A 16,317-nucleotide genomic window follows, 5' to 3' on the forward strand; every position below is an offset into this window, starting at 1 on the left:
GATCCTGTCATGGGCCGAACAGAATGTCCCAGCAATTTCCGCGGTGCACATCCTAGGAGTTGAAGATTGAGCGGCAGACTTCTCGGCCGAGAGGGTCTCACCGCAGGTCGCTGAATCTGTCAGTTCTTCACATGATCTGTCACAGATAGGGGACCATGGATGTCGACATCATAGTGTCCAGACTTAACCACAGGTTTCATGAGTCTGTATTCCAACCTCGCGACCTTCTAGCATTCAGATCCGATGCACTAGTAATACCGTGGACACAGGTCTCCCTTCCATACCTGTTTCCACCCCTACTTATGACTCCCAACGTAATCAAAAGGATAAAGGAGGAAGGAATATCTATCATTCTCATTGCTATGGATTGACCACGAAGTCCCTGGTGCGCAGAGTTTATCACCCCTCTAGTGGATACGCCGTGAAGATTTCCGAATCTCCCGAACCGTCTGTTGCAGGGACCCCTCTTTCACCAGTTTCTCAGTCGCTCAAATTATTGGGCATGGCTGTTGAAGCCGCAGTTTTGAAGTCGGCTGGGTTCTCACATCAAGTCGTACAGACCATGATCAAAGCAAGGAAGCCTTCATCCTTTCACATGTACCATAGTACCATCGTACATAGAAGGCATTTTTTTCGCTGGTGTGGGAGCTGGGTGGCTCCGATATTTTTTTTTTTTTTTTTTTTTTTCACTTCACATCCATTTTGTCCTTTCTGCAGTTGGGTCTGAATTCTGGATGGTCCCTTACTTCTATTAGGAGACAAGTTTCTGCCCATTCTATTCTTTTACAAGGGAATCTGGCTGTTCGCCCACAGCTTAAGACATTCATCAAAGAGTCGCTTACTTTGTTTTCCCCCCTACCTACCCTCCTGGGATATTAATCTAGTGCTCGAGGTCCTACAAGAGTCTCCGTTTGAGCTTTTCAGGTTACTCTCCTGGAAGGTAGTCTTCCTGGTCTCTGTCTCCTCAATAGTCGGGTTCCAGAGCTAGTGACGCTTTCCTGTGGTTCTCCTTGCCTGGTTTTTCACCAGGACAAGGGGGTCCTACATTCGGTTCCGTCCTTTCTTCCTAAGGTGGTTTCCCTTTTTTTGGGACATTGTACTTACATCCCTTTGTCCGTCTCACTATCACCGAGAGCGATTTCTAACAAATTGGACCTTGTGAGAGCCCTACGTGCTTTCCTGTTCAGGACTGAACCTTTCCAGCACTCAGATTCTCTATTCATCATCCCAGAGGGTCTACGAGAAGGTCTTCCTGTGTCCAGGTCTACCATTGCTCTATGAATCCTTTCCTCTGTTCTGGAAGCTTACCGTCTCAGATGTAAAGCACGCCCATGGGGGATCACGGCATACGCCACGTGTTCGGTGAGGGCCTCTTGGACAGTTCGCCATCAGGCTTAGGCCTCGCAGCTCTGCAAAGCTGCAACATGGCCTTTCATTCATACATTTACCAAGTTCTACAATGTTCACACTCATGCTTCATCAGATGCGATCCTTGGTAAAAGGGTCCTGCAGCCCGCAGTGCCCTGAGCTCGGCCTTGAGGATATAATACTTCTTCCCACTCTTGGGACTGCTGTGGGACGTCTCATGGTTTCCTGTGTCCCCCAATGAAACGAGAGAGAAAACAAGATTTTGGGTACTCACCGTAAAATCTGTTTCTCGGAGGCTTCATTGGGGGACAACCACACCAGCTCTTGTTTTTTCTGTTATCTGTTAAATTTGTGTTATGTTCTCTGCTTCTCTTACTGCTTTCTCACTAACTGAGTTAGCTTTCTGCCAGTTGGCAGGGTGTATACTGCTGGGGAGTACCTAACTCTTTTTTTTTTTTTTTTGCATAGTGTCAACCTCCTAGTGGCAGCAGCATACACCCATGGTTTCCTGTGTGCCCCAATGAAGGCTCCAAGAAACAGTTTTTACGATGAGTACCCAAAATCTTGTTTTTGTAAATTTTGACAGAAAAATGAGAAATTGGTGATTAAACTTCTAACCCTTTTAACTTCCTAACAAAAAGAAATTGTATAAAAAAAAATAATGCTGGGGGGCGCGGCCTGGATGCCTAGGATGCCAGTTGCATGAGCTGAATGCTCCTTCCCTGAGACCCTGCAAAGCGACAATTTCAGCGCCTTTCCTGCATATTAATCCACCCGGCTGCCCGAATCCTCACTGATCACTGGCAAGATGACAAGGGGTAAGAGAAATCTCTAAAACCAAAGCAAATTGGAGATTTTCTTCAACAGGGATACCAGGCAAGATGGTCCCTCAGTAAGCAGAGTCTCCTGCTCCTCGGGAGAGTCTCACACTCTACTGCCCCTGAGCCCAGCAAAGACCACCGTTGCGGTGCAGGATGAGGCAACACCCACCTCACCTTATCTCCGGGGCCCGCGTCCATCACCAGGATCTAGACTTTCCCCACTTGTGGAGGGACACGAGGGAAATGTAGTTCCAGTAGGCCGGCGGATGAATATGCAGCATGCACACCTCCCCTGCACTCCCAGAATAACGAGAGATGTTGCAGAGAAAGGGGATTCTGGAGGGGACAATTGTAAATCTCTTGCAGTATTACAGCAACTTCCTACAACAGATCTCCCTGCTTCAGGAACTTTAATTAAAGATATGCTGATGGCTTTTAGCACCGCAATGCTAAAGGACTTTTCTTTAATGTCAAAACCTGTTGCATCTCACATTCAGGAGGTGGAGGAGAGAGTGTCCCATGTGGAGGACAAAATGGGAGAATTTGCATCTTCCCATAACAGCCTTATTGACTCTCACAGTGACTTGGCAGAAGACATAGAAGCCATATATAATAAACTTGTGGACTTGGAGGATCGTAACCGCAGGAACAGCCTGAAATTAAGGGGGGTACCAGAAACCACCACACCCTCTGAGCTGAGGGGTTATGTGCAAGATTTAATCCAAGCGGTGGTCCCCTCCTGTTCACCATATGAACTAATTATTGATCGAGCGCACAGAGTATCTCGCCCAAGCCACTTGCCAGACACTGTTCAGAGGGATATTGTTGCACACATTAATTGCTATCATATTAAAGAGGAACTTCTGTCTTATTCCAGAAAGAAAGGATTTCTACCTTCACCTTTCCACCAAATCAAAATTTATGCTGATCTCTCGGCAGAGACACTGCGCTTCCGTAGACTAATGAATCCCATCACTGCAGCCCTCAGAGAATCTCAGGTGACGTACAGGTGGGGGTACCCCAAGAAATTGCTCATTAACAACAAAGCATCGTGGCATACTGTCTCTTCATATGAAAGAGGAAGAGATTTGCTTCGTACCTGGGATACAAGTGCAGAAACAACCTCAGAAACAGAGAGCCTGTAAGGGCAGAGGAGACATGGCAGAAAGTCCTCCCAAAAAGAAACAGGCGCTCAAGATATAGTCATTATCTGTGTTTTACTATCTTTTAACAAGGGTGGCATCCTGACTGGTTGGTGCACACAGTGATATACCCCCCCCCCCCGCATTTCCTACTCCCACGTTTTGTGGACCGAAGTGCAGTCCTCGGTCTGTTTCATGACTTTACTTCTGATTTTATTAGCTTGCATTGTGTTTGGTTTTGGGTTTTTTTCTATCCTTTTGCATACCTGTGGTTTATTCGGGTCCAGCATTTTCCCGCTTTGCAGGGAATTCTGACAGGTGTAATGGGCAACCCATTAGTCATACCCGTATGTTTACAATATGGTTATTACAATATGCTCACTTAATGTTAGAGGCCTAAACAGCCCTCATAAAAGATCTTATATGTGGAAAGAGGCGGTCGCAGCTAAATGTGAGGTGTTTTGTGCCCAGGAGACGCACTTATTGGAGAAAGACTCCCACAGACTGTCTCATCGGCACTTTCCATATGTGGTCCAATCTAATTTCTCGAAAAAAAAGAGAGGGGTGATGTTAGCTATCAAGGGGTCTGTTGCTTTCTCCTCGACTTATTTAGAACTTGACCCTGCAGGTCGATACCTCATACAAGTGGGCACCATAAATAATGTTTTATATACTATAGCCATCATTTATGCTCCAAACCAAGCTAGAATAGATTTATCAAAAAATTAACTAGAATCAATAAAGTTAAACAGGGCCACGTAATCATATGTGGGGATTTTAATTGTGTTTTTGATAATTCTCTGGACTCGTCCACCCCAACCTCCAGGGGGCCGCCTGTTCTCCCCCCCTTTGCCTTTCGGGAGGACCTATATGACATATGGAGGGTTCTTCATGCATGTGAGAAGGACTATACCTACTTTTCACAGGTACATCACTCCTACTCCCGGATAGACCTATTGGTTAGCAGGTCTCTCCTTAATTATTCTTGGTTAGCAGGTCTCTCCTTAATATTGTCAACTCATCAGAAATAGGTATAATAACTTGGTCGGATCACGCCCCCATAAAGATGTCTATTCGGGAAGAATCTGAGTGCCCCCTTTACTCCCCGTGGAAGATGAACCCCTTTACTCTAAAAACCCCCCCATTTAGTGACACAAACAAAAGTAGCTCTTAAAGAATACTTTGAGCTCAATGCGGACTCGGTCACTAATTACTTCCATGTATGGAATGCCCATAAAGCGTCTACCAGGGGCCACTTTATTAAAATAGGCCATATTCTTAAAAAGCAAAGAGAAAAACGCTTATCAGACCTTACAGCATCGATCAGTTCACTGGAATACATGAATAAAAGAGCCCCATCCTCTGCCTAAATGTGTAAACTACGTGCTCTCCAACTGGAATTGCGGGAATTACTCTTACACAATTCTAAAAAAAATCTTATGATCACCAAAGCCCATTACTACCAAAATAATAAAGCGGGTAAATTGCTAGCATCCAGAGTGAAAATTTAAACTTGTAAAACTAAGATCCCCTTTTTGAGGAACTTATCTCCCAATTCTAAGATATACACTCCTCGGGAAATCGCCAATAAATTTAAGGATTACTATGCTTCTTTGTATAACTTAGATCCAAGAGCAGACCTCCATGGCCCAACAGCCCCTGATACAAATCTGTTTTTGTCAAGCATTAATCTCCCAACTCTTGCACCAGACCAGTTAGAAATCTTAAACGCACCATTGACGGAGACTGAATTGACCAAAGTGATTAACTCTCTCCCAAAGGCGAAGGCCCCAGGCCCGGACGGTCTTACAAACTTGTACTATAAAGCTTGCCATGAGACCTTAGTCCCACACTTATGCAAAACCCTACAATTAGCAGCAAATGAAGGGAGCTTCCCAAAAGAAATTCTGACAGCTACTGTGATCACACTCCCAAAACAGGGAAAGCCACCGGAGGTGCCCCAAAACTTCCGCCCGATTTCATTGTTAAAAACTGATGTCAAAATTTATGCTAAGTGTATTGCTGTGAGATTGGCGCCTATCATTCCTTCCCTTATTAACCCAGACCAGGCTGGTTTTGTGCAAGGGCGGACTGCAGCTGACGACACCAGGAAAGTAATTGATTTGATAGATGTAATAAATAGAAGGGGAACACCAGCGGTGGTAGTGGCCTTAGACGCCGAGAAGGCATTCGACCGAGTGAGATGGTCGTTTGTCTTCTCGGTTCTGGAGCGTATGGGGTTTGGGGGTCGGGTGCTGACTGCTGTTTAAGCTCTATATTCTGCTCCGTCGGCCAGGGTTTTTGTGAAAGATACAATGTCAGAGACATTCCCCATTACAAATGGCACTAGGCAGGGGTGTCCTCTCTCCCCCCTAGTGTTCATTTTAGCTTTAGAACCACTTGCCCAAGCAATCAGACAAAGTCCAGATATCTGGGGCATAGAGGTGGGGAAACAATCTCATTGCTTCACGTATACTGATGATGTGATATTTACGTTAGCACGCCCCCTGGAGTCTTTGCGGGCAGCTCTAGAGATTATTGAAAAATTTGGCCTCCTATCTTACTACAAAATTAATGAGAATAAATCTCAAATTCTACCCCTTAACATACCATTACCGCAGTTGAAACGCCTTAAGGCTATTATGAGGATGGACTGACAGATGGAGCAAATGTCATACCTGGGAACGTTGGTAACATCATCCTAAACTAATTTGTACAAAGCCAGTTACTTCCCCCTACTAGCAGATATTGAGAATGAGATGAGCAGACTCCAGAAATTTGAAGTCTCCTGGGTGGGTCGTATTGCACTGTTTAAGATGTTATTACTGCCCAAAATGTTATATTTATTTCGCACGGTGCCGATATCACCTCCGAAGGTGTTTTTTCAACGTTCTCATAAGCTTCTGAACGCCTTCATCTGAGGAGGAAAGCGGCCTTGGTTGTCGAGACATTTGTTGCAACGCGCAAAGCCAATGGGGGGTGGGACTCCCTAATATGAACGATTACTATATAGCAACTCAACTCAGCCGGTTGAAGAACTGGTGGAATCTCGACACCCCCCCTCCCCCCAAGTAGGTGGTCCCAAATAGAGGCACATTTTGCACCCTCACACGAACTCAGGGCGGTGCTATGGGCAGCTCTGGTTGACCAACGGAACCTGGGGGCCCTCCTTCCACTGACTAAGCACTCCCTGTCTAATTGGCTTCAGGTTCACTCCTCCACACAGACACACATCCCTGCATTGCCTCTCGAGGCACCTTTAGAACTTCTGGAGGTGTTATCAGAGGACCTTGACCTGTACCATTGGAAGATAGGCGGGATCACGGTATTAATCGATATAGTTGAAGGTCGCACTCTTTTATCTTTTGCCCAGTTGAAAAACAGGTTTGGCTTGACCTTTAAAGACCATTTCACATATCTCCGGGTACAATACAGTTTAAAGAAATATCTAAACTTCCCATGTAGGGTTAATAGTGATATTATTAGGACCCTCTCATCTTCTTCATCCCTAGATATGGGCTTGAGACCCCTTTATGATTCCTTGGGACATAAGAGCAGATTTGTAAAATCTCTACCCTTCATATCTTGGGAAAAAAGACCTCGGTAAAGCCATACCTGACAAGGACTGATTAAGAGCAATTAAATTGGCAGGACAGACGTTTAGATGTGCGTCCCACTTTGAATCACACTTGAAGCTGATACTCCGCTGGTATTTTACTCCCGTGAAGCTCCATTCCATGTTTCCCAACACCTCACACCTATGTTGGCGAAACTGTAATCAGGTGGGGTCCTTATATCATATATTTTGGGATTGGCCACTTATAACTTCTTTGTGGGATCACGCCTTTAGACTTATTTCACTTGTAGTGGGACAGATCATCCAGCCGTCTCCCGAGGTGGCGCTCCTCCTCTTAAACATGCATGCATTCCCCCCGTGCTCTAGAGTGGTAACGGCTCATATTGTGTTAACGACAAGACTCCTATTAGCTAAACAGTGGAAAAAAGATGTTATTCCTAAGAAAGAGGCCATAGCTCAAGCAGTTAATACCACGTTTATTTTTGAAAAAATGCTAGCCCACAAAAATAACGCCTTACAGAAGTTCATCAGGGATTGACAGGCTTGGGAGGCCACACAGTTAGCGAGTCACAGTTGAACCAGTCAAATAAAGGTTGGGGGAGGGCCAAGACCGGAGCTCTTTGTTTATACTGCAATGGTTGCATAATTACACATTTATGTTACTTTGACTTGTGTTGTACATTTGTGATAATGTTGTATTATAGTATTTTCAATACAAGCAAATTAAAAAAAAAAGAGGATACCCGGGTAAATTCGAGAAGATTTGGGAGAGATGGAACTCCTCTCACCTCACCTTGTAGATTGGAGGTATCGCATAATAGATGGTTAAATATGGGTACTAGGCTGCGAAATAGTAGTTGTTTTTTTTTTTGTAGATATAGGTTTAGTCTAAAAGTTAGTTTTTTACCACGTGAGCAATAACATAAAGACCAGTATGCTTTAATTGACATTGCTTTATTCTGTAATACGACTGGTATGCATAGTGTGTTTTGTATTTTATGTCATATGGAACATGTGTATTCTGTACAATATTTTATATACCATGTACAAGTCTGTGCATTGCATACCCTGTTTGTGGCTTAATAAACGAATTAAAAAAATAAAAAAAAGGATGCTGATGTAAAGTAGACATGTGGGAAATGTTATTTATTAACCATGTTGTGTGATATAACTGTCTGGCTTAAGGACAATTTATTTCACAGTTTGAAGATTGTAAATCTTTCTATTTTTTTTTTTTTCATAAATAAACGCAAATCACATCAACCAAAATTTACCACTAACATGAAGTACAACGTGTCACGAAAAAGCATTCCCAGAATCGCTGGGTTATGTTGAAGCGTTCTAGAGTTACAACCTCAAGAAGCAAAAATTGAAAAAAATTAGTCTTGTCAGGAGGGTGAAAACAGGCTGGGGGGTGAATAATAATCTATAATCTTAATTTTTATATAGCTCTAACATATTCCGCAGCGCTTTACAGTTTGCACACGTTATCATTACTGTCCCCATTGGGGCTCACAATCTAGATTCCCTATCAGTATGTCTTTGGAATGTGGGAGGAAACCGGAGAACCCGGAGGAAACCCACACAAACATGGGGAGAACATACAAACTCCTTGCAGATGTTGTCCTTGGTGGGATTTGAACCCAGGACTCCAGCTGCCCAGGGATTAAGGGGTTAAGCTTTTCAGAATTTTTGTAAAATATGTTAGAAGTTTTTGTGACATGTGCAAATTATTTTAATACAGATTTTACGTAAGGTCAACCTCTACCCGCTATTCCTATTCGTATTTTAAAAAGTTAAAAAAACATTTGTTTTCAGGATTTTTGTATTTTTATGTAATTTACAGAATCCAGTCAAGTACTATGGGGACCGCTCAAAGGAGAATTTGGTAAATTTTGCCATGAAGTATGTTTCTAGTGCTGTAACAGAGTTATGGGCAGGTAAGGGTGTAACATACAATAGTAACTAAGCCATAACCTTTCCTAAAATGAACGTCTACCTTCTGTCGAATGATGTGGGTGGGAGAGATTTATTCTTCTTTTCTTAATATATACCTTAATTTTGACAGTTTTTCTCTCTTTGCAGGTTGCTACTTCTGTTGTATATGTTAGTGTTTTTTTTTTTTTATTTCCTTCCTTATTTTTACCTTCAGTGTTCACTGTTGTTGTAACAAACTTTGCATAAACTAATTGTACAGCCAAATACAAGAAACTTTGTAATATACGTTCCTCAACATTTTCTAAGTACGAGAAGTTGTGGAATAATGGAAATCTCAGGATTGATAGACTTGTTAATGATGAAAAAAAATAAAACAAAATTTTCAAAGTGTCTTGATTTATTTAAACCCTTAATGACCGACAATGCGTCTTTTAACTGACGTGAGATATAAGATATTAGCATCCCCATACAGGTGACAATCCAGCAGCTGTCGGCTGTCCAGTATAGCTGACAAATTGCTGCATCAGCCACGATAAGTGTTTGCACCATCCATCTGTTTAACCCCTTAGATTCTGCTGTCAATAGTGACTACATCATATAAATGGTTAACAGAGTGTGGGGGCTTCCTCTTTATCCCCAACGGCACCCTGAGATCATGATTGTGTGGACCTGATGTTTGCCATGGCAATTCACGACCAAATAGCGGCCTTAGAGCCTGACGGCTGTTGTAACCTGTTCAGAAGTTAGCGGCATTTAGGTGGTAAAAATACACTTTTTCATTTCTGTCATGCCACTTTGCATTAATTCCTGAAAATGGCCTGAAGGGTTAATAAACTACCTGACAGCAGTTTTCAATATGTCAGGGGGGGCTGTTTTTAAAATGGTATAACTTTTGGGGATTTTCCAATATATAGGACCCCCCAAAGTCACTTCAAACCTGGATGGGTCCCTAAAAAAAAAATTTTGTAAATTTCCTTGATAAAATGAAAAATTACTGCTACATTTTTAAACCTCCTAAAATGCTAACAAAATAACATTTTACAAATGGTGCTGATGTAATGCAGGCATGTGGAAATTATTATTTATGAATGTTTGTGTGGTATGACAATCTAGATTAAAGGGATAAGCATTCAAAGTTTGAAAATTGCTATTTTTTTTAACATTTTTCTCAAATTTCTGATATTTTTTTATAAAAAACAAAATATATTGACCTAAATTTACCGTTATCATAAAGTACAATGTGTCACAAAAAAACAATCTCAAAATCACTGGGATTTGTTGAAGCGTTCCAGAGTTATTACTACATAAAGTGACACTGGTCAGATTTAAAAAATTTGGCTCCGTCACTAAGGGGTTAATATCGAGCATGAGCGCTACATACAGCAACAAATGCACTTACATATTTTGAAAAATTTGTTTACCTTTTTGCTTCATTTGCATATTAGTAACTTGTCTATCGATCCTGTAATTTTCTTAACTCCATGACTTTTCCTCCTTGCTTTTTCAATTTCAATGATGAGGTGTACAGTCATGGCCAAAAGTGTGGGCACCCTTGAAATTGGTCTAGAAAATGAAGTATTTCTCCCAGAAAATGTGTGTATTTGAACAACAGAAAAAAAGAGATAAAGACAAGTTGGACATAATTTCACACTAAACCACAAAAATGCAATGAGGCCTATCAATAAAAACCACAGTACCTACAGTCAAATATGGTGGAGGTTCAAAGATGTTTTGGGGTTGTTTTGCTGCCTCTGGCACTGGTTGCCTTGACTTGTAAAAGTGAGATGTGAGATTACAGCTCCTGTTAGTCTATGGCGAGAGGAGCATTTGGCACAGTGAGAGAACAGGCAATGTATCCCTCACATCTGTGCACTGTGTATAGGGGACCTCATAGCAGCTAGTCTCCAACCACCAGATGTGGAACAACTGAAAATTATAGAGGGGCAGAGGGAAAAACCATTGAAAAGGCAGAATAACAGTCATATAATGGCCACATTAGTGTTTTTCCTCCTGCGTACATGTGACAGCCTACCTTGCATTGGCACTGCTATATCTTCAGTCTCTATTATAGCTGCAAAATGTGACCTGACTGTGAGTCTCCTGACCTGAACTAACAGCCTCATATATTGTAGTGAGACTGTTCGTTCAGGTCAAGCAAGTTGCAGCTGTCACATTAGCTGTAAAATACGAATGTGTGAATGCTGCCTTATTTTGGGGTTACCTGATTGGCAGCTTTCTGTGTACACTGTTGTGCATAGGCAGAAAACAGCCATTCGGTGGTTGCGGTGGCATTTGGTGTACATAGCAGCAGGTTTACTAGTCTTCTAGTGATGATTTTCTGCTGATAAGTCAGTAATTTTATAAGAACTACATTAAGCAGCCCAGTATGTGACACGTCACTAGAATCTGGGTCTCTGCCTGTTCATTATGCTGCTTTTGGATGAGGTAGCAAAAGCTGCTGACGGATTCCCTTTAAGCCAGTTTGCTTCCATTACAGGGGTATTCCCATCTCCAAGATCCTATCAGAATGTATAGTAGGAATAATTATTATTATTACCTGTCAGGTCCGCCATGCCCTCCAACCCAGCATCATTCACTTATGTATCACTTATGTATCAATACATTCCCTGTCTAATCAGCCCTGTATAATGTTTTTAGGTAAAAACTAGGTTTAAAAAAGCATTTATATTGTCCCTGTTTTCTATGCTAATTAGAGTTTTGACTAATCGATGGGGCGTTAGTTGTCCCAGGCTAGTGAGCCCTCTTTCCATGTTATCACACCCATGTGGGACCCGTAGACTGGTCAAAGCCCTAATTGGCATAAAAAACTGGGACAGTATAAATGCTTTTTTAATCCCAATTTTTACCTAAAACATTATGCAGGGTTGGTTAGGCAGGGAGGGAATTTACTGATAAATAAGTGTATGGTGCTGGTTTAGAGGGCATGGGGGACCTGACAGGTTCCCTTTAACAAATACCTCCAGTTGGAAGTGAAGTATTATTATTATTTCAACTACTACCTAATTAGCAAATACCTCAAATTAGAAAAGTAGCATAGTTTTTCTGATTCACTATGTCTTTCTTCATGTGCAGTCATTGCAGGACCTTAGGTGTCCATGGTTACAACCACTGATATAGTGACAGCTAGTTGCTAGTGGTTGTAACCATGGATATCTAAGGTCCTGCAATGCCTGCACATGAGGAAAGAGACATGGTGAATCAGAAAAACTATACTACAGTTCTAATTAGAGATATTTGCTAATATTATTACGCCTACTACATGTTGGGATAGGATCTTGGAGATGGGAATACCCCTTGTAAGGATGCATTATCACTTATTCACCTGAATACTATATTGATGGGGTCCAACTGGTGAAATCTATGGAACTACTGTAGATGGCGAGCGGTACTGGTGCTCGGCTATCTCCAGAATAAAGGAAGCTGCAGTGCACAGTGAAGTGCCCCATTCTGGTGATTGGTGGGGGTCTAGTAGTTATCACCTATGTGTATACATTAATACTACAAAAGTTATTTACATTTTTTTTTTGTCAATTTTATCTTTTTGCATAGGCAATTTCAGAAGCTCTGTAGAAAACTCCTTTGCATCAGGAGTCGGCTGGCTAATAACATTCTGCGCCGACAGTGGAGGTAATATAATCACTTCATACAATATGCACTTGTAGTGGTGACTCCAGGTTCACAGGCTGTAGCATTGGGTATAGTTGCAGCGCTCAGTCACGTGTGGATCTCTGCTCTGTTACCGTTTATAACTCAGCAGAAGCCTCTGTGCAGCGCCTGCAAGGTGGATACAAATGTGAGGGGTTTGTACATGCATTCAGGCTTATAAAAACAACAAAGTCACCTACACCAGCCGATCACACTGCTGAAATCTTATACAGCGATGGAGGACAAATAAAGCTATTGTTTACTGCAAGTCATTAAGGGAAAGGCTTATGACAGTTTTTTTTTGTTTTTTTTACATTAGAGGGGTATTATCATCTCCAAGATCCTATCCCAATATGTAGTAGGTATAGTAATAATAATAATATTACGAAATATCTCCAATTAGAAATGTAGTATAGTTCTTCTGATTCTCTATGTCTCTTTCCTCATGTACAGGCATTGTAGGACCTTAGGTGTCCATGGTTACGACCACTAGCAACTTAGTTAACTGTCACTATTTCAGTGGTTGTAACCGTGGATACCTAAGATCCTGAAATGCCTGTACATGAGGAAAGAGTCTTAGCAAATTAGAAGACCTATACTACAGTTCTAATTGGAGGCATTTGCTATTATTATTATTACACCTCCTAACATATTAGAATGGGATCTTGGAGTTGGAAATATCTCTTTAAGGCTATGTGCCCACGTAGCCTTTTAAAACGCAGACTAAAAACCGGACTCCTTCCCAGAAATCGCGCATTTTTTTCCGCACGATTTCACCGCGATTTTACCGCGATTATGATCGCGATTTTGCCGCGATTTTCTCAAGCGCTTTCCAAGCGATTTGAAGCATCGCTTGGAAAGTGATTAACAGGTTGGTCACACTCGTCAAACATAGTGTTTGACAAGTGTGAGCAGCTTTTTACTATTGAGGCCGCCTATGCGGCATCAATAGTAAAAGATAAAATGTTAAAAATGATAAAAAAATAAAAAATCGGGGTATATTTACCTTCCGACGTCCCACGCTGCCATCCCGGGCCTCAGCGTTCCCAGTAATGCCTTGCGAGACCTGTGATGACGTTGGTCTCGCATTGCTATAGCGATCTCGCTAGACTACGTCATCACAGGACCTTGCCGCAAGGCATTACTGGGAACGCTTAGGCCGGGAATGCAGCCGGGACGTCGGAAGGTAAATATACCCCGATTTTTTATTTTTTATTCTTTTTTTTACAGGGGTATGGTACCCAGCGCCTGGAGGACAGTCTCCTCTCCTCCACACCGTGGGTACCAACCGCACATGAGACGCTTAACTTTCCGCATGGTGGGCACAGCCACATGCGGGAAGTCAGCGATTCTCATGCATTCCTATGGGTGCGGAATCGCGGCAATTCCTTACGATTCCGCACAAAAAAATGAGCATGCTGCGATTTTTTTCCGCGATGCGATTCCGCCGCGGAAAAAAGCACAGCATGTGCGGAATGCCATAGGAATGCATGGGGGGCGTTCTGTACACGATTTTTAAACGTTTTTGCGCCGAAAATCGCAGCAAAAACGCTTAAAAATTGCATCGTGGGCACACAGCCTCAAGGAACAATTCCATTAAATAAACATGGTCTCCTCACTGTTTTTTGTTCGTTTTTTTTCTAGTCTGCAGCATTTTCTTTATGATACTTTAATAGTCAGTTTTGTAGAAATCCTGCAGAGAATGAGTAATAATTTGCTGATTAATTCCTCCTTTTTTTTCGGCTGCTGGGCGCCTGAAGCTCCATTTTATTAGCCAAGGACGTTGTGACTTTCTAGTACTTTGTCCTACTTCAAATCAGATATGGGAGTGTTGTACTACAGATATAGCGTAAAATATATATAATATATATATATATATATATATATATATATATATATATATATATATATATATATATATAATTTAATATGACGTGCTAGAGAAACTATAACATTATAGTAGCTGTGTGGTGTCAAAGGATTTCTATGTGTGGCATAGCTGTCCTGAGATCCTTGCTGTGCAATAAATTAGAGCTATTTTCTTAGTTTTTCGTATTTTACCTGCCTCAAAAAAATGGTTACTTTCAATTTTAGCACACCGGTATATAATTTCCACGGTGCTGTCATAAAAGTGGAATAGATGGCAGTCTTTATGACAGATCTATAAACATGTCAAATGTGGGTAGTTTTAGCTATTTTATTCCCACTGCTCCAGAGTCCTCCATCTTTTTTTTTTTTTTGTTTTGTTTTTTCTTTGTAATCAACCATACAGGTCCAGAGATATACCATACAGGTCCAGAGATATACCATACAGGTCCAGAGATAAACCATACAGGTCCAGAGATATACCATACAGGTCCAGAGATATGGGCCTTTTTATTTAGTAGTGATTTGTTTTTGGTCTTTACTCGGGGGTGTGGTTCACAGGGTAATTATGCAGAGCAGCCTAATGACACGCCCCGGAGGATCCGAGAGCCACACCCCCTTAGAGTAAAATTAGCACAAAATAAAAAGGTGTATATCTCTTGAACCGTATGACAGATTAAAAAATGAAACCCTAAACTGAGTACTCTGAAGTAGGAGGAATAAGATAAGTGCAAAAAACTGGCCACTTTTGATCTAAAGGAAGGTCCCCTTTAACGCAACGCCTGGAACCCTCCTCTTCTCTCTAGAAGTCTGTGCACACGGAATTAATGTAACCGGGCGCTGGTTGAATTTGCAGTTTAGAAGTGTCTTTGACGTAAAAACCCAAGGACTGTTGCATCTCAGGACCACCTTAGTTTAGTAATGGAGCGGCAGCAGGGCGTTGGTTTTTAAGCAAATTTCCATTGATTTGACACACTGCGCACAAGCGCTTATGTGGAACCATGTTGGTTGGTCATGTAATAATTGACTTGGACCTACACATATAGCAAACCCAGGATGATAAAATCCGTCCTGTAAGAATATCTGCCAGCGCATGTCAGCCTGTTCATGGCATTTTTGCTAAGGTGACGTTATATTATGAATGTGTGCAGCGTTTCCTGCAATCTGAAAGTCTCTCTTTATTCCAGACTGCCTGTCCTCACAGACGCGGTTGAAACTTGCAGGAATGCTTGTAAGTGATCTACAAGGGTGTAAAATCCTGTAAGAAAAAATGTTTTGCTGATTCTTGAAGCCAGACATGTTAGATGGTAAAAATAATATTTCCACTTATGTTTCGCTACCAGTGATAAGTGAACGTGCTGGGATAAGGTGTTATCCGCCCATGCTCGGATGCTAACAGAGTGTCTTCGGCATGCTTGAATACCATGTTCGAGTCCCCGCGGCTGCATGTCTTGCGGCTGTTCGACATCCGTAGCACATGCAGGGATCGTCTCCTGCATGTGTTGCGGCTATTGAAAAGCCACGGAGACTCAATATTTTTTGAGCACACCAAAGGCACTCTACTAGCACATGAGCATGCTAAGATAACAGCTTATCTGAGCATGCTCGCTCATCACTGTTCGCTACCACTTTTCAACCTATGTAGAATTGTTATACCTACTACTTATAAAAGGGGTTGTCCACTACCGGATAACCCCAACTTAAGCAATTCAGGACCCTAATTAAAATAAAACAAGTGTATACTCACCTCCTGTATTGGTGCTGTTCGCCGAGAGTGGCATGATTTGTCACCTTCCGGCTGCAGCTCATCAATATACCATCAGGTTGGACGTTTGCATTGACAAGCTATGGCTGCAGCTGACAAGCGACCACTCAGTGCCTAAAGTCGGCACATAACACAATACTATCCCGACACTTCCCAGCTCCGGAATCACTGGAA

At 42.1% G+C, this 16,317-nt stretch overlaps 1 protein-coding gene across 1 annotated transcript in view; it reads left to right on the plus strand.

Annotated features, from left to right (window-relative positions):
• DNAJC10 (DnaJ heat shock protein family (Hsp40) member C10) overlaps nt 1-16,317 on the plus strand; it is a 104,452-nt gene that overhangs the window by 50,400 nt on the left and 37,735 nt on the right. Inside the window, exons 7-9 of the mRNA XM_073577499.1 lie at nt 8,755-8,848; nt 12,417-12,494; nt 15,566-15,609. Coding sequence (XP_073433600.1) covers nt 8,755-8,848; nt 12,417-12,494; nt 15,566-15,609 — 216 coding nt within the window. The remainder of the gene's footprint in view (nt 1-8,754; nt 8,849-12,416; nt 12,495-15,565; nt 15,610-16,317) is intronic.

This window comes from Dendrobates tinctorius, unplaced genomic scaffold (genome assembly GCF_039654945.1).
Source record: "Dendrobates tinctorius isolate UK_male_01 unplaced genomic scaffold, ASM3965494v1 ptg000056l, whole genome shotgun sequence".
NCBI classification, from domain to species: Eukaryota; Metazoa; Chordata; class Amphibia; order Anura; family Dendrobatidae; genus Dendrobates; species Dendrobates tinctorius.